The following is a 24,021-nucleotide window of genomic DNA, read 5'->3' as shown; positions in this document are numbered from 1 at the left end:
CTGGACTCATTAAGTAGTCTAAGCTGGTCTGTAATTCTTAGCAATCCAGATGCCTCCACCTTGGTACTGGGTTTGCAGGTGTGAGACATCATGCCTGGCTGTTTTTATTTCCTTGCCGTTGAGAGGAATCTTTGTGTCCCAGGCTGGCCTCGGATCCTGGCCTCAGGTTATCTCCTATCTCAGTCTCTTGCGTATCTGGGAGTGCTGGTTCCTGCTGCGGTGCCCAGCCCCCTCTCACTCCCTTATTTATTTATATATTTAAACAAAAAACAAAAAACACATGGTCTCACTGAGTAGTTCTGGCTGTCCTGAAACAGGCAGACCTCGAACTCAAAAGAGATCATCTACCTGCCTCTGCCACCTGAGTACTAAAGGATTGAAGGTCTACTCCACATCTTCCTCCCCACCAAATGTTTAAATTCTCAAGATAGCCTAATAACGAAAGTGTCATTATTTCCTTTTATTGTATTCTTCTAACTTTAAAAACGTTTAAAAAAACGTTTGGCATTATGTAATGAAACTGTTTTAAGTTGTGTAGGTACCATGATCATCCAACAGTACAATAACTGCCTCATAATGTTGCTGATACTGTTGTCCCTCTGAGGCATTTACTGGTGTTTTGGCTTCTGTGTTGGGTTGCTCTTTGTGGCCCACTCAAGGTCATAACATAGCATTCCTCAGAATGTTGTTTTCTGGCCACCTTATTTACAACTACATAGTAACCTTTCCTTGGGTTAATCTTCCCTTCCAGTTAACTCTTTCAGCTCTCAGCTGCTTTGTGTTCCTGGGTGGGAGAGAATTTTTTGTGTGCTCTCAGTCACCATTTCCTCCATTTTCTGTAGCATCTTTACTTAGCCTTTTGGTTGTCGCCTCCAGTGATTAGGCACCCCTGTTTCTGAAGGCTTTGTTCTGGCTGTCCATAAAATTAAAAAAAAATGTGTGTGTGTGTGATATGTGTATGTATATGTTTATATTCTGTGTGTGTATGTCTCTGTCTGCCTTGTGTGCCTGAGGAGACAGGAGGGTGTCTGATCTTCTGGTGGTTATGAGCTACCCAGCATGGGTGTTGGGATTCAAACTCAGATCCTCTTGAAGAGCTGCATATGCTCTTGACTCCTGGGCTGTCTCTTCAACCCTGTCTTTTTTATTTTGTGTGTATAGGTGTTTTGCCTACACGTATATCTCTGTACCACTTGGGTACCTGATGCCCACAGAGGCCAGAAGAGGGAATCAGATACCCTGGAACTGGAGTTACAGAGGATTGTAAGTCACCATGTTGGTGGTGGGAATTAAACCCATGCCTTCTAGAAGAGCAGGCAGTGCTCTTAACAGCTGAGCCATCTTTTTATTAGTCCCTGTCCATGAGTTTCTTGAGGCTGTTAGCAAACAAGTGGAAGCATTATCTTTTTTATTTGTATTTATTTATTTGGTTGGTGAGCCATAGGTGGCCTTGAACTATGTAGACCTGTCTCAACTTGAACCTGTGATCCTCTTGCCTCTGCCTTCTGAGTACTTCCATTATAGACAGGCGTGTGCTGCCCTACTTGACTGAAAGCTTCATTTTTGATATGTTTGTGAATGTGTGTGGAACTGGGGATCAAATTCAAGTTCCTCCACATGCAAAGCAAGCACTTAACCACTGAGTTATCCATAACCCTTATTCTTAAACATTCGATGTTTTAACACCCTTAGTGAAGGGTGTTAGTTTTTGGTCTCTTTCAAATGAATTATTTGGGTATGGAAAGTGTTCTTGAACGTGGTTCTCAGGTTGAAGGAAGAATTTTGAAATGTGAGGGTACTTTGTCAGAGAGGAGGAGAGAAGCTAGACCTCAGTGATTGGGTGATAGAAGACCTTTTAGTGTAGCTGCCACTGTTCTGCTTTGGAGCTTAAGCCCCAGTTGGGTTCTGGCTCTCATTGAGTTGTCTTTTAATATAAGGTGGAGACCAGTTAACCAATACTGGCCATACCATCTGCTAACCCCAAAACCTGCTCTATGTGGTGGGCCAGTGGGAGTTGTGATAAAACAGTTCACTCACTGGTCAGGTAAGCCTTTCCCTTCATGATTTTCTGTGGCCATTTCTCCAAGTGCCAATTCCACATGTTCTGGCTCAGGGAGTGTGTGTGTGTGTGTGTGTGTGTATCTTGTAGAGGTTGACCTAAAATTAGAATTTATCAGGACACTGTGGTCCATGCTTAGGAAGCAGAAACAGGTGCATCTCTATGAGTTTGAGGCTAGCCAGGTGCTACATAGTGAAGTCATGTTTTGAAGGAAATATATAAAAGTAAAGTTAGAATTTAAACTGAGTTAAATGGATTATTGGGGCATGTAAATTAAAATCATAGTTAGATGTGATCTCATCCCAGTTAAGCTGACAGTTAACAAAAGACAGTAACATGTTGGTGAGCCTGTGAAAAAGGGAGCCGTGATATATAGTTGGAATGTGATATATAGTTGGAATGTAAATTAATACTGCTAAAGTGGATCCAGAATGGGAGAAACCAAAAATACTAAAAAATGAAGCTACTTTTTTGACTGAGCAATCCCATTCTTAGGTATATATCCAAGGGAAATGTAGTCAGTATACAGAAGAGACACATGCACAACCTTTTTTCTTTCAGCACTGATCACAATAAACAAGATACAGAATCAACTCAGGTGGCCATCTGGGACTGAGTGGGAAAGCATGTGATGTCTGTATGCATATACCCCCAGTGGAGGATTCAGTTATAAGGAGAATGAGGAGTTTAGAAACCGTTTGTAAAGTGAAATAAGCCATTATACAGTGCTGTAAGGAAATAATCAGAAGTAACTTAAGAGAGCACAGAGCTTGGGATGTAGTTAGAAGTGGAGGTACCACCTTCAAGGTCTACTCAGCAATCTACTTCTGCTAGCTAGGTAATATCTCCTGAAGATCCCAAAATCTCCTAAAACAGTGTCATCAGTTGGAGACCAGATGTTTATTAAACACATGGGCGTGGAAGGCATTTTAATATTTATAACATTCTGTCTTTGGTCCCATAGACTTAGGACATTTTGTAATGCAGGATATATTCACTCTAGCTATACACATCCCCATGGTTTTAACCATCCCAGTACTGTTTAAAAGTTCAGAGAGTATTTTGAGACTTAGGCAAACTCATAGCTGTGAACTCTTGTTAAAAATAAAAAAATAAGCCAGGCAGTGGTGGCACACGCCTTTAATTCCTACACTTGGGAGGCAGAGGCAGGAGGATTTCTGAGTTCGAGGCCAGCCTGGTCTACAGAGTGAGTTCGAGGACAGCCAGGGCTACACAGAGAAACCCTGTCTCAAAAAACCAAAAATAAATACATTAAATAAATAAATAATGTTAAGTACTTCCAATATACACAGAGTAAAAACATTGCTGTTCTAAAATGGAAGAATAGGAAGATAGCTAAGAAATACCAGACTGAAACAAGACTGAAGCCCAGCAGAGCAAATACCAAACCTGTAGTTTCATATTTAGCATATGGACTTTTTAAAAAAATATTTATTTTATTTTTATATATATGAGTACACTGGCTGTACAGATGGTTGTGAGCCATCGTGTGGTTGCTGGGAATTGAATTCAGGACCTCTGCTTGCTCTGGCCCTGCTCACTCCAGCCACCCCGTTTGCTCCGGCCCAAAGATTTATTATTATATCTAAGTACACTGTAGCTGTCTTCAGACACACCAGAAGAGGGCATCAGATCTCATTACAGGTGGTTGTGAGCCACCATGTGGTTGCTGGGATTTAAACTCAGGACCTTTGGAAGAGTAGTCAGTGCTCTTAACCGCTGAGCCATCTCTCCAGCCCTAGCATCTGGACTTTTACCATGTGGGTTTTAACAGGTTTGGTCAGCCTTTACATGCAGCACATATGGACTCCTTCTTGGGCCAGCTCCATTTGGTGGTGCCTGCAGCTTGGGTATCTTCAAGAAGATCCTAGAATTGCTTTTGCAACTCAGGTTTACCTTTCACAGCTTTATGAAGGAATCTCAGGTTCTTAACATAAATCCGACTTTGCATGCTATACATTGCTTCTTTTGTCCACTTATTTTCTGGAACCTTGGATCAAGCCTCTTTGACCCTTAACTCTTACCATACTTCTGCATGCCTGCAAAACCGTGCATGGGTAATGCCAAGTTGTGCTACCAGATATATCCATTGTAGGCCTTTGTTTACATTCCCTGATTAGGTTCTTCAGAGACTGTCTGTTTATTTAGAAATAGTCTTACTAACTGAGCCTAGCTGATCTGGAACTTGCTGTATGGACCAGGCTAACCTCCCATTTGTGGCACTACTGCTTTTGCCCCACGTACTTAGACTACATGTATGTACCACCATTTCTGCATTTAACATTCTTGGTGGTGTAGGCCTTTAATCCCAGCACTTGGGAGGCAGAAGCAGGTGGATCTCTAAGATTGAGGCCAGCCTGTTTTACAGGTGGACTTTCAGGACAGCCAGAGCTACACTGAGAAACCCTGTTTGGTGTACTTGTTTGGGCTACTTTATGGGTTCTTATAGCTCTACTTCTCTCCCAACCCTTATTCCACCCTTATCCCGTCCAGCCCTCCAACAGTAAGGTAGGAGAGAAAGATGGTTAGAGGGGAAAGGTGGCATAGGCCTCTTTAGATACTCCTGCTGATAAGGGACTTTGGACTCCTAGGGGCAAGTCCAGTCTTTGTTATCAGAATATCTCCAAACACAGCAATACAGGCCCTCTGGTAGCTCTCCCATTTATACCCTCTCCAGAGTACGGGCCCCAGAATTAAGGCAAACCTCATAGCTGTGAATCCCAGCTGGCAAAAATCACGTCCTTGCTAGTAAACTAGCAAATCATAATCATCTGCTGTGAAATAACTCTTATCCCACCCCCGGGGTTCGAACAAAAGCATATTCATGTAACATAACTGGGTTTTTAAAGAAACCAAAATTCACACTGCAAAACCCTGTCTTGAAAAAGAAAAGAAGAGGTTTTCAAATGAGTTTATATTTTTATATTATGGAAACATTAATGAAGTTTTAATTTTAGGATTTATTTTTATTATTTTAAAGTTGTGTATGTATGCAGGTGCCTATGGAGATGAGGCATCACATTTACCTGGAACTAGAGTTACTGGAGTTGTTGGTATGGGAATCAAACTTGGTCCTCAGTGAGAGCTGAACCATCTCTCCAGCCCACGCTCATAAAGTCTTGCCTTTAGGGCACCTTTCCTCTTGTTTCAGTGTAATCTCTTCAACAGTTACTGCAGCTTTGCACTCTTGCCTGTAGCTGTAAATGTACTCATTCTTCTCTCACCCAAGTGCATATTTGCTCTGAATTCCCACTGTAAACCTAACTAATGGCAGACAACAGTAGCCTCGCTATACCTTGAATGTTACAGTGTTTGAAATTTTTTTCTGCCATATTAATTAGTATTTTACTTTTGAGGTCAGCCTCAAAATTTTAGAACACAGGCAGAACATAAATTCTTTGCCAGAATGTAACAGGAATGTCCTCTAGTCCAGCTCTGACAGACTTTGTTCCCACTTAAAATGTCATGAGTGTAGTGTTTACTGACAACATTTCTGTTGGCATTTTGTTCTTCTACATGCCCACAGGATTGCCCCATTAAGAGTTGGTAACACGGGCTGGAGAGATGACTCAGCAGCACACTGACTGTTCTTCTAGAGGTCCTGAGTTCAAATCCCAGCAACCACATGATGGCTCACAACCATCTGTAAAGAGATCTGATGCCCTCTTCTGGTGTGTCTGAAGACAGCTACAGTGTACTTAGATATAATAAATAAATAAATCTTAAAAAGAAAAATTCCAAAAAAAAAAAAAAAAGAATTGGTAACACAAGCCAGGTGTGGTAGCACACGACTTTAATCCCAGCACTCGGGAGGCCAGGGCTATACAGAGAAACCCTGTCTCCAAAAACCAAAAAAAAAAAAAAAAAAAAAAGAGTTGGTAACACAGCAGTGCAGGGCTTCTTCAGCTTACCTCTCCATACTTTCCCCTTTCCTCTACTCAGTTCCAAAGACCTGTGAATCACTTAATTAGATAAGAACTGCAAGAACTTCTTGGTGTGAGTTTTCTGTGTTAGTTACTCTTCTTATTGTTGTAATACAATACTTGATAAGCATCTCGGGTTAACAGATAGGTGTTGAGCAGGAGACTTTAGTATTCAAACTTGAGCATGTGGGGGACAGTTCACATTTAGACCATATACAGAAAGCCAAGTACCATGTGATCTTATTTGTACATGGAATAAAGTAGATGTCAGAAACTGAAGGTAGATTAGTTGAGTGATTGATACCAAGATTCAGGCAGGTTGGAGGAGCTGGGGCAACTAGTGTGCAAGTCTGTCATACATTTCAGAGGATTCTCAGCACAGAGGTGATATGATGACTATGATGTCAGCACTGCACGTTTTGTGCAGATATCACTGCCCCACTCCACCCATGAACATGCACAAAGGATATATCAGTTTTAAAAAGCTGATATGTCTCTAGTACAGTATTTAGGAAGTTGCACTAGAAGGATCACTCCAAGTTCCAGGCCTGTTCCCTTGTCTTCCCTTCTCCCTCCCTCCTTCCTTTCCTCCCTCCCTCCTTTCCTCCCTCCTCACTTCCAGGAACAGATGAACAAAAACAAAAGCAGGCCAAGTTGTCATCTAATAACAATACTCAGAAAGCTGAGACAGGAGAATTGTGAGTTTGAGGCCAACCTGAAATACATAGTAGGTTTTAGGTCAGCCTGGGCTACATGGTTACACTGTCTCTCATAAAAACTACAAAAAGCTGAGTTAAAATTAGAAACACAACCTGCCAGTGGTGATGCTGCCTTTAATTCCAGCTCTTCCAAAGGCAGGTAAATTTTGGGTTTGAGGCTAGCCTGGTCTACAGAGCTAGTTCCAGGGACAACCAGAGTTACACAGAGAAACCCTGTTCTAAAAAACAACATTTTTTTTTTTTTGAGTTTTTACATTTTGCTGTTGGTGTCCTGTGCTGTCTTTTGGGGTGTCTGCACCTTATGGGAAAGCACTTTATTTTTCATTAAACAAATTATAATGTGTATAGGTGTTTTGCCTGTATGTATGTCTGTGAACCTCTGTGCAGTATCTGAGGAGGCCTGAAGAGGTTGTTAGATTTCTTTAGACTGGAGTGAGAGACAGTTGTGAGCTGCATGTTACATGTGCTAGGAATGGAACCTATTTCTTGTTGAAGAGCAGCTAGTGCTCTTAACCATTGAGCCACCTTTCCAGCCCCTTGGAAAGCAGTTTTAGATATATTTAGCAGTTTTACATATATACTTAAATTTGAGGTCTGGGACACATCTCACTATATAGCCTACTATAGCTAGCCATCTTGTTCAGGGATTTTTTTTTGTTTTGTTTTGATTCAAGTGCTGGGATTACAGGAGGCTGCCATACCTGCCTGACTTTTAAAAAAATGTGTCTTCTGTATGTCTATGTACTATGTGTGTGCAGTGCCTGAAGAGGAAAGAGAGGGTGTCAGATTTGCTGGAATTAAAATTAGAGACTGCCAGGTGGTGGGGCGTATGCCTTTTATCTCAGCACTTGGAAAGGAGATCTCTGTGAGTTCCAGCCCAGCCTGGTCCACAAAGTGAGGTCTAGGACAACCAAGGCTACATAGAGAAATCCTGTCCTGAGAAATGTATTTCTGTGTGTGTGTGTGTGTATACATACATACAGATTGCATAAACATTAGAGACTTTTGTAAGCTGCAATGATAGGTGCTAGGAATTGAACCCAGGTCCTCTGCAAAAGCAACAAATGATCTAAACCACTTACCATTTCTCCAGCCCCACCTGCTTGACTTTTGTGTGTTTTCTGGGGATCCTAAATTAGTCTTTGTGGTGTACTTTCCCATTTTATTTGCACATTCTTTATTTAGAATTTGAGCATTGTTTTTGGTTATATGTTTTACCTTTTTATATTATTTGATAAGTATTTTTATTCATTTTTTAAAAATTGTGTGTGTGTGAGAGAGTGCAGGTGTGTATGAGAGACAGAGTGAGAGTGTGTGTGAGTGAGTGAGTGACTCTTGGGAATCTGTTCTCTCCTGCTATGTGGTTTCTGGGAACTGAACAAAGGTTGCCAAGCTGATAGATTGGTTTGCCTGTTAAATCATATTGTGGGCTTTTTTTAAAAAAAAAGATTGATTTTTTTTTTTGTTTGTTTGTTTGTTTTTTGAGACAGGGTTTCTCTGTATAGCCCTGGCTGTCCTGGAACTCACTCTGTAGACCAGGCTGGCCTCGAACTCAGAAATCCGCCTGCCTCTGCTTCCCGAGTGCTGGGATTAAAGGTGTGCGCCATCACGCCTGGCAAGATTGATTTATTTTTATTTTATGTGTATAGAGGGTTTGTTTACATATATATGTCTGTATACCATATACATGAATATTGCTGGAGGATGCCAGAAGAGAACACCAGATTTCTTGGAACTGGAATTACAGATGGCTTTGAGCCACCATGTAGATGCTGGGAATTAAACCTTGGTCCTCTGGAGGAGCAGCCTCTTCTTTTAACCATTGAGCCAAGTCTCTGCTCTGTAGGTCAATTTTTTTAAAGAAAATAATTTAAGTTGATAGGTCACTTTTCTTAGAACAGATTCTGAAAATAAGAGTCACTACATCAAAGTTTATAGGGTATCCAAGCCCTTTCCACTTTCATACTGCCCTCTGAGTTCATTCCCATTCAGTGTTTTAATGGGTTGAGGACCATTTGAAATCTTGCCACCTCACCTTGCTTCCCAGACCCACTGCAGCAGTGGCTAGTAGTCTGCCACTTGTGTGGTTTAGGGCTTACTGCTGGCTTGATTATCTTGGGTATGTAAGTGGTGAAGTTGGACATTCTCCTCAAGCTGTTAGGCAGATGTTCGGTTTACTCTTGGTTAGTGTTTGAGTGTCTTTGACAAGTGTATTCTGTGGTGCCCTGATGATGGTAGCCGTTTGTCCTACTGTACTCAGATGTCCTTTCAGAGACTCTCTGCTCCCAGGGCCTTGTAGAGAAGTGCTCCTACTACCCAGCTCTATCTTTAGCCCATTTTTGAATGTTTTGCTTAATGATTCTTATTTTATGTGTATTGATGTTTTGCCTACATGTATGTCTATGTGAGGGTGCTGGATACCCTGGAACCCAAGTTATAAACAGTCGTGAGCTGCCATGTGGGTGCTGGGAATTGAGCCCTGGTCCTCTGGAAAAGCAGCCGGTGCTCATGACCTGAGCCATCTCTTCAACCCCTTTTGAATCTTCTTCTTTTGTTTGTTTTTCTCTTTGTATAGCCCTTACTGTCCTGGAACTCTCTTTGTAGACCAAGCTGACCTTCTGCTCACTGAGTTCTTTCTGTCTCTAAGGTGTGCACCACTACAGCCTGGCACATTTTTATTTTTATGTACTCATTTTTGAGGTAGGGTCTCATGTATATCTAGACGGCTTTGAACTTGTTCTGTAGGCCAGCTGGCCTTGAACTCAGAGGGATCCACCTGCCTTTGCCTTCTTAGTGCTGGGAGTATCTTTACCCCTGATATTTAACATTTTAAAACTGTATATGCTTTTTAAATTTTTTTTTAATTTTAATTTTTTATTTTTTGGTTTTTCGAGACAGGGTTTCTCTGTGTAGTCCTGGCTGTCCTGGAACTCACTCTGTAGACCAGGCTGGCCTTGAACTCAGAAATCCGCCTGCCTCTGCCTCCCAAGTGCTGGGATTAAAGGCGTGTGCCACCACTCCTGGTGCTTTTTTTATTTTTGTGTATGTATAATGTGAGCGCTCTCACATTATATATATATATATATATATATATTACATATATATATTATATATATATAGTATGTGTGTGTTATATATATATGTATGTGTATGAGTGCAGATGCTGGTGTGGAGGTCAGAGGGCAATCTCTAGTGTTTGCTCTTACCTTCCACTTTGTTTGAGATAGGGGCTCTTCAAACCTATATATACCAGGCTAGGTGACCTGTGACCTGAGTGTTCTCCTATCTTGTTTTCCTATTTCAATGTAGGAGCCTAGGGATTACAGATTATTGTGTCCTGCTTTTACATGGGTCCTGGGAATTGAAACTTAAATTCTCTTGTTTATGCAGCAAGTGCTTTACCTACTATGCTATTTTTTTAAAGTTGCTTTTTATTTTCTTTTTTTTTTTTTAAAGATTTATTTATTTATTATATGTAAGTACACTGTAGCTGTCTTCAGACACTCCAGAAGAGGGCGCCAGATCTCGTTACGGATGGTTGTGAGCCACCATGTGGTTGCTGGGATTTGAACTCTGGACCTTTGGAAGAGCAGTCGGGTGCTCTAACCCACTGAGCCATCTCACCAGCCCACATTTCTGGATTTTTATTTTACATTTAGTATAACTCTGAGTGTTAGCTAATAAAAATGCTTAATTATTTGATATATGCTTTTTGATGTGTTCATGTTAAATTTTCTCAGTATATCATAACTTTTTATCCCCATCTCTTTGCCCTATTTTTGTGACCTATTCTACTTGATTTTGTTTCTGGAGCTGGGGCACTCTTAGGAGCTGCCCTGCCTTTGCAACCCTTTGCTCTGATCTCATGATACCTGGGGTCATAGATATGGCACCATATCCAGATTATGAGTTCTTGTATGTGGAGGAGCTTCTTTTTGCTCCTTCATTTTGTTGACTTGACATACTGGGGTTTTTGTAAGGAGATCATTGTATATGCCTTTCTGTTTTTGTGCTAATTCCCCCATAATACTTATTAAAAGATTTGAAACTTTTTTGTTGTTGTTTGTTGTTGTTTTTCGAGACAGGGTTTCTCTATGTTGCCCTGGCTGTCCTGGAACTCACTCTGTAGACAAGGCTGGTTTTGAACTCAGAAATCCGCCTGCCTCTGCCTCCCAAGTGATGGGATTAAAGGCGTGTGCCACCACACCTGGCTAGAAACTTTTATTAATTAGCTTTTTGTTACTCTGAAAAAATTATCATGAAAGTAGATAGATTGATTTTGGCTGGTGTTTCAGAGGTTCTGCCTGTGGTCCTATGAGGCTGTTGTCTCTGGATGGTGGCAAGGCAGAGCAGCAGTGAGGGTGTGGAGGAGCAAAGCTGCTCAGCTCATTGGCCATTAGGAGCAGGTGAGTAAGGTGGGAAGGACTGAGAATAAGACATATCCTACCTAGTACAGTCAATCCCAGCATTCAGGAGACAAAGGCAGGCAGAGCTCTTGAGTTTGAGACCAATTTGGTCTACAAGTGAGTTCCAGGACAGCCAGGGCTACACAGGAAAACCCTGTCTAGAAAATCAAAAACAAAAACAACAACAAAAAAACCCCCAAAACAAATCAAAAAGACCTACCTTCAAACCATACTGTCAGTGACCTACTTACTGCATCTATCCCCATCTTCAGCTTTTCACTACTTCCCATTGTGCTGTAAGCCTTTAGTAGTGAGCTTTTCATAGGCCATTGCAGGAATCATAGCTTGTTCTGAAAATACTATGTGAACCAAAGCTCCCTGTATGTATGTGTGTGTATATATATATATATATATATATATATATATATATGTTTCATATTCTCACTCATCCCCCTCCCCTTACTTTTTTTTTTTTTTTTTTTTTTGAGATAGGGTCTTGCTGTATAGTCACTGTGTAGCCTTGAACTTGTAGCAGCACTCCTGCTTCAGCTTTGGGAGGGCTGGGTTGCTGGTATGTGCCACTACTCCTAGCTTGATGATATGTTTTTGGTTTGAAAGTCTTGCATGTTTATTAAGTTTTTCAAATTCATGGCTTCTTTATTTCCTGCCTGTTTTCTAAAAGAGAAAAGCAATGGTATCCTTGAGATGAGGCTACTGCTTGTCTTGGTGGCAAAAATGTGCCCTTAAATGAAATATTTGTGTGTGTGTGTACACACAGGTTGTATGATGTGCTTTGATGTATGTGTAAGAGGTAAGAGGACACCTTGGGGTTTGACTCTCTTCTTTCTTCTACATGGGACTTAGGGATTGAACTCAGATTCTGAGGCTTGGTAGCAGATGTGTCTTTACCCTAGTGCCGTCATGGGGCACTATCTGTCCTGTGTTTGCCAAATGTCAAGTGCTGTGGATTTGCACCATTGTTTCTTCTGAGAAAGATGATGTTCTGTGTTTTTGGTCAACTATGGTAGAAAATAGGTAACACTGGTGATCTGACACCAAATTGTGCTTCCCTGCTTTGTCTTCTGTTTCCTCCCCAAAACCTTTCCTCCCTGAGTCCTTTCTGTTCTTTCATCACTGTCTGTAACCATCTCAGCTTGGCTTTCCTTTTGGTTATGCCATAGGGAGGATCCCTTTGTTGCTATACATGTTTACAGGAAGTCTGCCATTCATTGGGAGCTATGTCGTACATAGTCATCAGCACTTGAGCTCTCCTCACCAAGGTGATGAGAGTGTTGACCACTGCCTGAAAGAAACACACTCTTTCCCAGCAGCTTTCTTCTTTGGGTCAACAGTGTAACTACTCTGGTCTGTTCTTGGGAGGCAGATGTAGTTGTTTGGCATGCAAGGCCTGGCTAAACTATTGAGTCCCAAGAGGTATCAGAGTGGGGTTCTTTGGCACTGTGGCAGATGTCACAGGGTCATTGACAAAGTAGCCACTGCCCCTTTGGGTTGAATGTGCTGTGTAGTACCATAGTTTTTTCTTTTTTTTTTTTAAAGATTTATTTTATTTATTATATGTAAGTACACTGTAGCTGTCTTCAGACACACCAGAAGAGGGCATCAGATCTCGTTACGGATGGTTGTGAGAAAATAAGGAACACTTCATGAATTTGTGTGTCATCCTTGCGCAGGGGCCATGCTAATCTTCTCTATATCATTCCAATTTTACTATATGTGCTGCTGAAGCAAGCACCATAGTTTTTTCTTAATGGGATTCACTAACTTCTTTTTCTATTTATGATGGTAAGGGATAGGGCACCATCTTCCCTTAGTCTTCTTTCCTTTGGGATCTTGGGTGGAGGAAAGGAGATGGAAGGAAGGTTATGGGTTATGTTTAAGTGACCACCTTATCTTTGATATAAAATAATAAGTAGTGTTCTTGCTCGAATCAGATGCCAGTGTGAAACATTCAGTATGTTTTCAGGGCTACTAAGTGGTAATTGTACTAAGTGTGGTAATCAAATGATTATATTTGCCTTCCTATGTCTTGATTTTAATTTTGATTTTTTTAGGGGAACAGTACATTGGATAGAAAAGGGAGGTGATAATGCACCATGGCAGTGGTCCTCAGAATGTCCAACATCAGCTGCAGAGGTCTAGGTCCTTCACTGGGAGTGAAGAGGAGCAGCCAGCCCATCCCAACTTACCCCCATCTCCTGCAGCACCTTTCGCTCCATCAGCCAGCCCATCTGCACCCCAATCCCCTGGGTACCAGATACAGCAGCTGATGAGCAGAAGTCCTGTGGCCGGGCAGAATGTGAACATCACACTGCAGAATGTTGGCCCAGTCGTGGGAGGAAACCAGCAGATCACACTGGCCCCCCTGCCACTGCCCAACCCCACCTCTCCAGGTTTTCAGTTTGGTGCCCAGCAAAGGCGCTTTGAGCATGGCTCTCCATCATACATTCAAGTTACTTCTCCGATGTCACAGCAGGTCCAGACTCAAAGCCCCACACAGCCTAGCCCTGGGCCAGGGCAAACCCTGCAGAATGTGCGTGCAGGTGCCCCAGGTCCTGGGCTGGGCATCTGCAGCAGCAGCCCCACTGGAGGCTTTGTGGATGCCAGTGTGCTTGTGAGGCAGATCAGCTTGAGTCCATCAAGTGGTGGTCACTTTGTATTTCAGGAGGCACCAGGCCTGACTCAGATGGCCCAGGGAGCCCAGGTTCAACTCCAGCATTCAGGAGCTCCCATCACTGTCCGAGAACGGAGACTCTCCCAACCTCATGCACAGTCAGGAGGCACCATCCACCATCTAGGGCCTCAGAGTCCTGCAGCTGCAGGAGGCACTGGACTTCAACCTCTGGCTAGCCCAAACCACATCACCACGGCCAGCCTGCCACCCCAGATCAGCAGCATTATTCAGGGCCAGTTGATACAGCAACAGCAGCAGGTGCTTCAGGGACAGCCAATGAACCGATCTCTGGGATTTGAGAGGACACCTGGTGTGCTGCTCCCTGGCGTGGGAGGGCCTTCAGCATTTGGGATGACATCCCCACCACCACCCACCAGCCCTTCCAGAACCACCATGCCTCCAGGCCTTTCCAGTGTGCCTCTTACATCTATGGGAAGCTCAGGAATGAAGAAGGTTCCCAAGAAGTTGGAGGAGATCCCCCCAGCCTCCCAAGAGATGGCACAGATGAGGAAGCAGTGCCTGGACTACCACTACAAGGAAATGGAGGCACTCAAGGAAGTCTTCAAGGAGTACCTGATTGAACTGTTCTTCTTGCAACATCTACAGGGGAACATGATGGATTTTTTGGCTTTTAAAAAGAAGCACTATGCCCCTTTACAAGCATATCTTAGGCAGAATGATTTGGACATTGAAGAGGAGGAGGAAGAAGAGGAAGAGGAGGAAGGAAAATCTGAAGTTATCAACGATGAGGTAAGAAACAGCAGTTCAGTAGTCTAGAAGGGCTACGTAAAGCAAAATAGATGGTGTACAACAGCAGACTGAAAATGTGTGAGCTTGGGGTAATGTAGGGTTTGGGGGTCACAGAATCTAAAGAGAAGAAAAATGTTTATTTCCCTTCTTCCTTCATGTAGAGGAAGCGCTGTTCAGTGTAGCTGTCTGGGGAGGGAGATAAAGGACTATGTTGTGACTGATGCCTTTTAGAACTAGGTGGTGTCACTGACAACCAAAACTCATCCTGGGCATAGAGCTCAGCCAATACTGTCTAGGCTTCTCCCCTGTCTGTATACATGATCCTTGGCCAACAAGATAGTGTTGCCAGTCCTCTGGCAACCTACAGGAAAGGTTCTCCAAGACCAGTGAAGCTTAGCTCTTCTCTCCTGGCTTCCTGGTTTCACTGTATGTTTATGTAGGTCTGTCCATAAAAACAAAGTTTTTAAGCCAGGAATTTAAGTCACTAGGTGTAACTTGTGTGGGATGTTCACAATTAAAGTACAGATAGCATCAAACAACTATAAATTTTTTTTTTTTTTTTTTTTAGGTTTTAGATATATTCTTAAATGTGAAGTCATATTTTAAGCTCACACTTTAGACACCTATGGAGTGATACTTGAAACAAAAGCTTTTGTAGATAGTTTTTGGGTTCCTAGAGTACTGTACAGTAAGTCCCCCTAACAGCACAGCAGTTGTGAAGTTCTCTGAGGCATGCTTTACTGTGATGCACTGTCTTTTGTGCCTTGTCTTGTGTAGTGTTTATTATGTTGGTGTAGCTTATTTTGTTTTATGATAGAGCTAAAATAAACTGCTGTCAGCCTTTGGCAATGAAGCCTGCTTTTGATGAGCAGAAGTTTGCCTTTGCTCCAGAGTCCTCACTAGCATCTGTGGATGTATCTGTGTGGCTTAGCCATCTGTGTCTTCTTCAACACTGGACCTAGGCTGGACCGTTTTTGATATTCAGAAGGTCTCAGTGATTTTGAGGACTACTGCTAGTACCATAGAACAGTGGAACTGAGTACTCTTTGTGTCTTTTACCAATGTTGTCTGTAAGCTGAGCCTCCTCCTCTGCACTTGTGAAGAAAAACACAACTTCTCACAGCTTCTACTAAAGTCAGCTTTGCTGTGTGACCCATGTGGTAGGCTATAGAATGTTATAGCAGTGCAGATCTTTCAAGAAGCCACCTGTGGGACACTGATACCTGAGTGCCACTCCATTTTACTTTTGGAAGTTGAAGAATCTAAAATGTTGTCTATGATTTCGACTGGAGTGCTGAAGATTGGCAGCTGTTAGATTGTTATAATATGAACCTGTCAGTCAGCTCAGTGTCCCTTTATAGGATTTGAAGCAAAAACATTTCATTTTTAAGCACCTAAGTTAGTGAGCTGTCAGCAATGAAATTCTAATAATTTTGAGCAGTCTTAAAAATTGTTACCTTTTTTTCTCAAAATATTTCTCTCAGGTAAAGGTTGTGACAGGCAAGGATGGGCAGACTGGGACTCCCGTTGCTATAGCAACCCAGCTTCCGCCAAATGTTTCTGCTGCTTTTTCATCCCAGCAGCAACCGTTTCAGGTACTTTTTGATGGTTCTAAATTGTAGTCTCATCCCAAACGTTTCTTTCATCCAGATATTTTAACTTTCAATTTACTATTCGCTCTTTGGCATTTTTTTTTTCCAGAGCCCATTCCTTATTTTGAACAATAAAAGTCTTTCTGCATATACAGTTCTGAAATTCAGTTGCATGAGTGAATGACAACACAGACCTTACTGCATTGTTTTCTGTGACCTGCAATGTGGTGGTAGCTTGTAGTGTGCATGTCCTCTAATATTCAAAGTCCTGTTACTGTATGCTTAGGGTTCCTTGTGTGCTGTGTTTAATGTTTGTTATTTCTTGTGTCTTACCTGTATTTTGAAAACAGTGCAAAACAGAATAAGTGAAAAGACATAGTAGGATTTTTTTTCTTAGCTGGAGGAAATATAGGTGTGAATCACCTATAGATCCTTAGAACTGAAATTTCTTAGTGAAGGCAAGAATGAATTCATGAAGCTGGGGTTCATATACATGTTAGCTTTGGAGTGTGCTGACTTCTGAAAACAGTTTTGTCCTCCATGATATTTTTGTTTTTGCTTTTAATTTTACTATAATTTCAAACATGAAAGCTGATACAGTATTACATGAAGCCTCTGTGCCTTTTCTGACTGACTGCCATTAGCTTTTGCTCATTTGCATTTCATTCTCATGATTATGCAGTGCCATATGGTATTAGGACCCCTATCTCTAAAAGGTTTCCACTACTAGATACAGGCACATCAGGTAATGCCACAGTAACCTGGTACTGCTATGTGACTGGCAGTTGAGATTTAGATTCTGCAGGACCTAGTCCTTTGCAGTTTTCCCACTAGTTGTGGACCTGGTTCAAGATACCCATATTCCTTCCTTGTCATGCCTCTTTGGCTTTCTTTAAGCTGGGGTTTTTTGGTCTTTTGTGATGGTTGTTTCTGAAGCATACAGACTAGTTACATTGTGAAGAAAAACACAACTTCTCACAGCTTCTACTAAAGTCAGCTTTGCTGTGTGACCTGTGCTGTGCTTTGTGGAATGTTCTACTGTATGAGATTGTTTGATATACGCTAGTATCATGTTCAAGTAATGTAATCCTTTCATAGAAATGAAAGTGTGTCTGTCTCAATGTATCATGCCACCAGGCCATGGTATTGCCTAGTCTCCTGACTGGTGATGTTAATTTGAAGCATCTGAGGTGGTGTCCACCTGGCCTGTTCAGTATACATTAATTTTCGTTCTGTAAATGAGGATATAAATTACATAAATGTCCTCAAATGTAATAATCTTTTATCCACTATTTCAAGCATCTATTGATGAGTTGCTCTGAGTCAGTTACTACCAGTTAGACCTCAAGTAGATTCCCTCCCTGTCTCTCTCCTTGAGATTCTCTTATCTTTCTACTCTACCCCAGGCTGACTTGGAACTTATTCTGTAGCTCAGGCAGATCTCAAACTTAGAATAGTTCTCCTACCATTCTTCCAAGTGCTGGTGGGATTATAGTTGTGAATCACTAAGACTTCCTTTTTTTTTTTTTTTTTAATTTAAAGACTGGGTTTTTTTTTTTTTTTTAAGATTTATTTATTATTATATATAAGTACACTGTAGCTGACTTTAGACACACCAGAAGAGGGTGTCAGATCTCATTATGGGTGGTTGTGAGCCACCATGTGGTTGCTGGGATTTGAACTCAGGACCTTTGGAAGAGCAGTCAGTGCTCTTACCCGCTGAGTCATCTTGCCAGTCCTAAAGACTGGGTCTTAAGTAACCTAGACTGGTCTCAAACTCACTATGTAGACTTAGAAGACCTTGAGCTCCTCTGCTCCTCCCCAACCCCCCAGTTCCAAAATAGGGTTTCTGTTTCCCATATTTTTTCTGCATTTACTGGCTAACCACTTCTGTTGTCACATTCCTTCATTTAGCCCAGTCCTGTAAAGTTGAGCATACTTTCCATATATTACCCATCAGACTCTTGGCACTCAGGTATTCACGCAAGTGAAATAATGCCCATGTATACACGGAATGCTCTCTGTAAACAATTGCAGCCGTTTTATTTGTGAATCCCTAAAACAGAAATACTTAAACTAATCATCAAAAGATTAAATTTTAACCAGTCAGTTACATGGCACTTTAAGTACTTGTTTGGTTTTGTTTGCTTAACATTCAGTAGCATTCACTTTTCTTTGGTCTATAATTATATGAATGTTGATAAACCAAAGCATTGTCTACTTCTCAGCACAGCTTTAAAAAAAAAAAAAAAAAAGTCCTCCTGCACTCTTTGTATGGTGTAGCCTTTCCTGTCCTCTGATGAGTCCTCTCCAGTGTTTAAGTGTGTGACTTTTCCAGGGTGGGGTGTACTAGAATCATGGATCATCATCTTTCTGGTCAGCCTGTTTTTTTTTTTCTGATTGCTGAATACTGTTACTGCTTCCTGATAGGGTCCATAACGTGTCATCACAGGTTCTTAATATTCCAAAAGATGTTAGGAAGCAGAAATTGGTTAAGCGAAGCACATTTGCTTACAGTTTGGCCAAACTGGGAAAGAACCTAATTTTTGTCTATCATGGCTGTGACAATCTTCTTAAGTTATTGAAACAAAGGCCACAGAGTGTATAGGTTGAGAGGGCTTAACCTGTTCTTTCCAAGGAGGAAGGCTGCTTACCCAGGTTGCCCTTCTTAGTAGGCATCCTCCATTCTGGGAATGTGGTATGTTTTAATTATTTTTTCTTTTTTTTTCCTTTTCTATTTTTAAAAAAAATTTTTTTTTTAAGACTTACTTCATGTGTATAAGAAACCAGAAGAGGTCATCAGATCTTCTGGAACTTGAGTTTTTTTTGTTTTTGTTTTTGTTTTTTTTGGTTTTTCGAGACAGGGTTTCTCTGTGTAGCCCTGGCTGTCCTGGAACTCACTCTGTAGACCAGGCTGGCCTCGAACTCAGAAATCCACCTGCCTCTGCCTCCCAAGTGCTAGGATTAAAGGTGTGCGCCACCACTGCCCGGCTTCTGCAAAACTATTAAGACACACTAAGTAGTCTGTCCAACCTCATATGATTTTACAATTTAGCCTGTTGTTCTCTTGGTGATGTTTTCAGCAAGCAGTTTTACCCTTTCATCTTTTGATGGTTAATTGTTTGTTTTAGGGATTCACAAACAAAACTGCTGTAATTGTTTACAGAAAGCATTTGTGTGTACATGGGTATTCATTTCATTTGCATGAATGCCTGGGAGTCAAGAGTCTGATTACTGGGTCATATGTGGAGAATATGCTCAACTTTATAAGGCTAAACTTTTTTTTTCCCTTATGTGGTTTTCTGTTCTCAGCAGTAGTGAGGGTCATGTTCTTCACTCTCCACTTCAGCACAAAGTTTGTTGCATGATATAGATACCACCTGTTTGGTACAACAGTACCAAACAGCTGCAATTTTTTTCTTGATTATCTTTGTAGAGCAATTATTTAAAACTTTGATGAAGTATAACAACATTTTAAAAAATGGGTTATGTTTGTACTTGGTCTAAGCCAGAAGGCCTAAAAGTGATGTACTGCCCTTCTTATCAGAATTCCTAAGAATTCCTAAGAATTCTGCTCTATCCAAGGTCACAAAGATCTCTTGTGTTTTAGCCTGGAAGTTCAGTAACTTGATATTTAGACTTATTATCCATTTTAGTGAAGTTTTATGTGGGGTGACATGTTTGTGGGTGTTAGTTTGTGCAAATGGGTGTTTGAATGTGCTAGTGTCTGGTGTGTGTGTCTCTGTCTCCCTCGAGAGCGTGTGTGTGTGTGTGTGTGTGTGTGTTCAGGAATGTGCCTACCATGGTACACAAGCGGATGTCATAGGATTGCTTCCAAGAGTCTGTTCTTTTCTTCCACCATGATCAGTTGTGGTCACCAGACTTGGTCACAGTTACCTTTTTACCCACTGAGCCATCTCACTGGCCCAGGCAGCATAAATTTTCTCCTTTGTTCTGTTTCCTTTGTTGTTTTGTTTTTGTCCTTGTATTCCTTTCCCCTTTCCTGTAGGTTTCAGAATAGACTTGGTATTCTGCTAGGATGTGATGGGTATTGCATTGTTACTGTTAAAACCAGTTTGGGGAGAACTGCTAGTCCTACTACACTGTATTTCAGTTCTTGAATGTGACTGTTTGGTTTCCTTCATTGGTGCTTTGTAATTTTCAGCACGCTAATGTTGTATGCTAACTTGTTAGATTTATATTTAAGTATATTACTATTTTGCTGTTATAAATAGTATTTAAAAACGGTTCCTAGGGGCCTGGAGAGATGGCTCAGTGGTTAGGAGCACTGACTGCCCTTCCAGAGGTCCTAAGTTTAATTCCTAGCAACCACATGGTGGCTTACAATCATCTGTAATGGGATCTGATACCCTCTTCTGGTGTGTCTGAAGATAGTGACAGTGTACTCACATATGTATAAAATACATAAAGCTTAAACAAGCAAATGAATCTTTTTTTATTAGATATTTCTTTATTTACATTTCAAATGTTTTCCTGACAGTTCCCTATACTCCCACCCACCCCCCCGCCCACTCCCACTTCTTGGCCCTGGCGTTCCCCTGTACTGGGGTATATAAAGTTAGCAAGACCAAGGGGCCTCTCTTCCCAATGATGGCCGACTAGGTCATCTTCTGATACATATGCAGCTAGAGACACAGGCTCTGGGGGTACTGGTTAGTTCATATTGTTGTTCCACCTATAGGGTTGCAGACCCCTTCATCTCCTTGGGTACTTTATCTAGCTCCTCCATTGGGGACCCTGTGTTCCATCCTATAGATGACTGTGAACATCCACTTCTGTATTTGCCTGGCACCGGCATAGCCTCATCCGAGACAGCTATATCAGGGTTCTTTCAGCAAAATCTTGCTGGCACATGCAGTAGTGTCTGGGTTTGGTGGCTGATTATGGGATGGAAACAAATGGTTCTTAGCTCTTAATTCCAAACATAAAAATACAGCTGGCTATTCCAAACATAAAAATACAGCTGCTGGCTGGGCGTGGTGGTGCACACCTTTAATCCCAGCACTCGGGAGGCAGAGACAAGCGGATTTCTGAGTTCGAGGCCAGCCTGGTCTACAAAGTGAGTTCCAGGACAGCCAGGGCTACACAGAGAAACCCTGTCTCAAAAAAAAAAAAAAAAAAAAAATACAGCTGCTGGGTATTTTAACCTGCATTCTACATCCTTGCTAAACTTGTTATTTGTTTTTGGAGCATAGAGAATCTTTTTTTTTTTTTTTTTTTTTTTGGTTTTTCGAGACAGGGTTTCTCTATATAGCCCTGGCTGTCCTGGAACTCATTTTGTAGACCAGGCTGGCCTTGAACTCAGAAATCCGCCTGCTTCTGCCTCCCAAGTGCTGGGATTAAAGGCTTGCACCACCACGCCCGGCAAGAATCTTTTTTTTTTTTTTAGATTTATTATTTATGTCATACATGTGGGTACACTGTCACTTTTAAGTCTTTATTTTATTTTTACTGCTTTTATTTATGTATGTGTGTGTATGTGTGTGTTACATTTATACAGAGGCTGTTGCATCCTCTGGAAGTGGAGTTACAGGTGATTGTGAGCCACCTGATGCGGGTGCTGGGAACCACACTTGGAGCCTGTAGCAGAACAGCTAGTGCTCTTCATGCTGAGCCATCTTTCCAGACTCGGAAGATGAATCTTAAATTAGAAAATTTCAGATAATTAGGTTGGCTGTAGTGGCACATGCCTTTAATCCCAGCACTGGGATGCAGACGCAGGCAAATCTCTGAGTTCTAGGCCAGCTTGATCTACGTACTGAATTTCAGTACAGCCAGAGTTATATGGTGAAACCCTGTCTCAAAACAAAAAGAAAATTTATGTGTGGAATCCCTGTTAGTATATGGAGAAGTGTAATGTATTAGTGCATTTATATGTCATACAAAGGCCTGTTTTTTTAAGAACAGTGGGACTGTGGAAGGTAAAGGGCACCTACAAATATATGAAAAGATGCTTAATGTGTTCAGTGCAGACTAAGCCATTCATATTTACAGTTAAACTCAGTGATCAGAGATAAGTTCTAGGCAAAGCATATGTGTTTATTGAGTATGTGGTGATTTCCACCCTCCTCTGGTGGAGTGTGCCTGATCTAGGCAAGAGGAGATATTTTGTTTCACCTGGAAAAGATGAGTGATGGGCACATCCCTAACTCTGCAGTGTGTGCCTGAGGAGTTTTTGAATTTTGCGTCAACCAGACCATAGGTGTAGTGATGTTCTCGAGCAGTATTGTGTGTAAGTACCCCTAACTGAAAAGAACCTAAGGTCCTTTGGCAGCAACATGGGCCAGTGGCTATGTATATTGAGGCAGTGGGGCATCAACCAGAGTGCTCTTTGGGTGGATGAGGGCTGTGCCACAAAGTGAAGACTCAACAGAAAGCAGCAGAATTCAGCAGATACACTAGACAAGTCTGTCAGTGGTGACATGGCTCCAAAAATGAAGGAGACAGTAGGTGTTTTCTTAAGTGTGTGGTCATTGGTCACAACCCAACTGTTCTTGATTATTGGTTATTTTATTTTGTTTTGAGGTAGTCTTATCACCATGTATGCCTGGCTAGCCTGGAATTTTCTGAGTAGACCGGGCTGTCTTCAAACTGCCTCTGCTTTGTAAATGCTGGGATTAAGGGCATGAGCCACACACCATGCCAGCCTGGTCCTTCAAAAAATATTTATTTATTTATTTATTTATTTATTTATTTATTCATTCATTCATTCATTCCCCCCCTTCTCGTGTGTGTGTGTGTGTGTGTGTGTGTGTGTGTGTGTGCGTGCGCGTGCATGCATTAAACGATCTGTGTATATAGATAAGAGGACAACTTTTTTTTTTTTTTAAAGATTTATTTATTTATTATATGTAAGTACACTGTAGCTGTCTTCAGACACTCCAGAAGAGGGCGCCAGATCTCATTACGGATGGTTGTGAGCCACCATGTGGTTGCTGGGATTTGAACTCTGGACCTTCAGAAGAGCAGTTGGGTGCTCTTACCCACTGAGACATCTCACCAGTCCAAGAGGACAACTTTTAAGAGTCATTTTTCTTTTTTTTTTTTTTTTAGAGTTTCACTATGTATCACTGACTATCTTGGAACTTGTTATGTAGACCAGGCTGGCCTGGACCTCACAAAGCCCTGCCTGCCTTTACCTCCCACATACTGGTGTACACTAGCCACCACGTCAGTCTACCTCCTGTCTCACCATAGAAGTACTAGAATTACAGATGAACACACTGCATCTGGCTTTATGTGGATTGTAGGGATCAAGCTTAGGGCATTTGGACTTGCACACTACATGTTTTAGCTGTTGAACCATCTCTTCTGCCCTATTATTGGTGTTTCAGTGGTATGAAGTGACTTTCTCCATTTTCCTTCTCACAGTCTTATGCAAAATTTCAGATACAGAAACTTGGAATAGGTCATTTAATATTTTATAGCCATTTGAATGATACAACAAAGTCACATGCACATGTTGGGGTCAGGTCATAAGACAACTGACTTCGAACTGTAGCAGTCCAGTCCTATCTCTGCTTCCAAACTGCTAGCATTACGTGTGTACTACCACATGGCTTGCTTCTTTATGTATTCCATCAGTTTGACAGCTGTAGTCCGTTCAGCTGGTGTTCAGGTTTGGGTTTTGGTCTCCATAGGGAAGTGCTCTTAAGGGTGTAGCATTTGTGAGTCAGAAGAGAGTTAGTGTATGGGCCTTGATATATGTTACATCATGTTTAGCAAAGAATATTGATGGATGTATGAGAATATCCCAGCCTTCATGATCTCACAAATGTTGAGCTGACAGCTACACTAAGAATTCTAAATAGAATTTCAGGATGTATTTTGGTTTATAC

The 24,021-nt window shown here is 41.6% G+C and overlaps 1 protein-coding gene and 1 non-coding gene across 8 annotated transcripts in view; one reads left to right on the top strand and one right to left on the bottom strand.

The window, feature by feature from the left end:
* Window positions 1-24,021, top strand: part of Ep400 (E1A binding protein p400) — a 107,445-nt gene that overhangs the window by 999 nt on the left and 82,425 nt on the right. For 4 of the 7 annotated variants that reach the window (XM_085837025.1, XM_029477965.2, XM_029477964.2 and 1 more), the window contains exon 2: window positions 13,201-14,570. In XM_085837025.1, coding sequence (XP_085693151.1) covers window positions 13,236-14,570 — 1,335 coding nt within the window. In that variant the 5' untranslated portion in view covers window positions 13,201-13,235. Of the gene's footprint in view, window positions 1-13,200; window positions 14,571-16,054; window positions 16,166-24,021 lie in introns of all 7 variants that reach the window. The other 3 variants (XM_085837023.1, XM_021163040.3, XM_029477958.2) reach the window with 1 other exon arrangement.
* LOC115031271 (U6 spliceosomal RNA) lies at window positions 12,775-12,881 on the bottom strand. Its single transcript, XR_003836870.1, has one exon. It is a non-coding gene; the product is annotated as a U6 spliceosomal RNA (small nuclear RNA).

This window comes from Mus caroli, unplaced genomic scaffold (genome assembly GCF_978045245.1).
Source record: "Mus caroli unplaced genomic scaffold, Mus_caroli_1 scaffold_4, whole genome shotgun sequence".
NCBI lineage: Eukaryota > Metazoa > Chordata > Mammalia > Rodentia > Muridae > Mus > Mus caroli.
The sequence above is the reverse complement of the archived record's forward strand: the minus strand, read 5'-3'. Positions and strand labels throughout refer to the sequence as shown.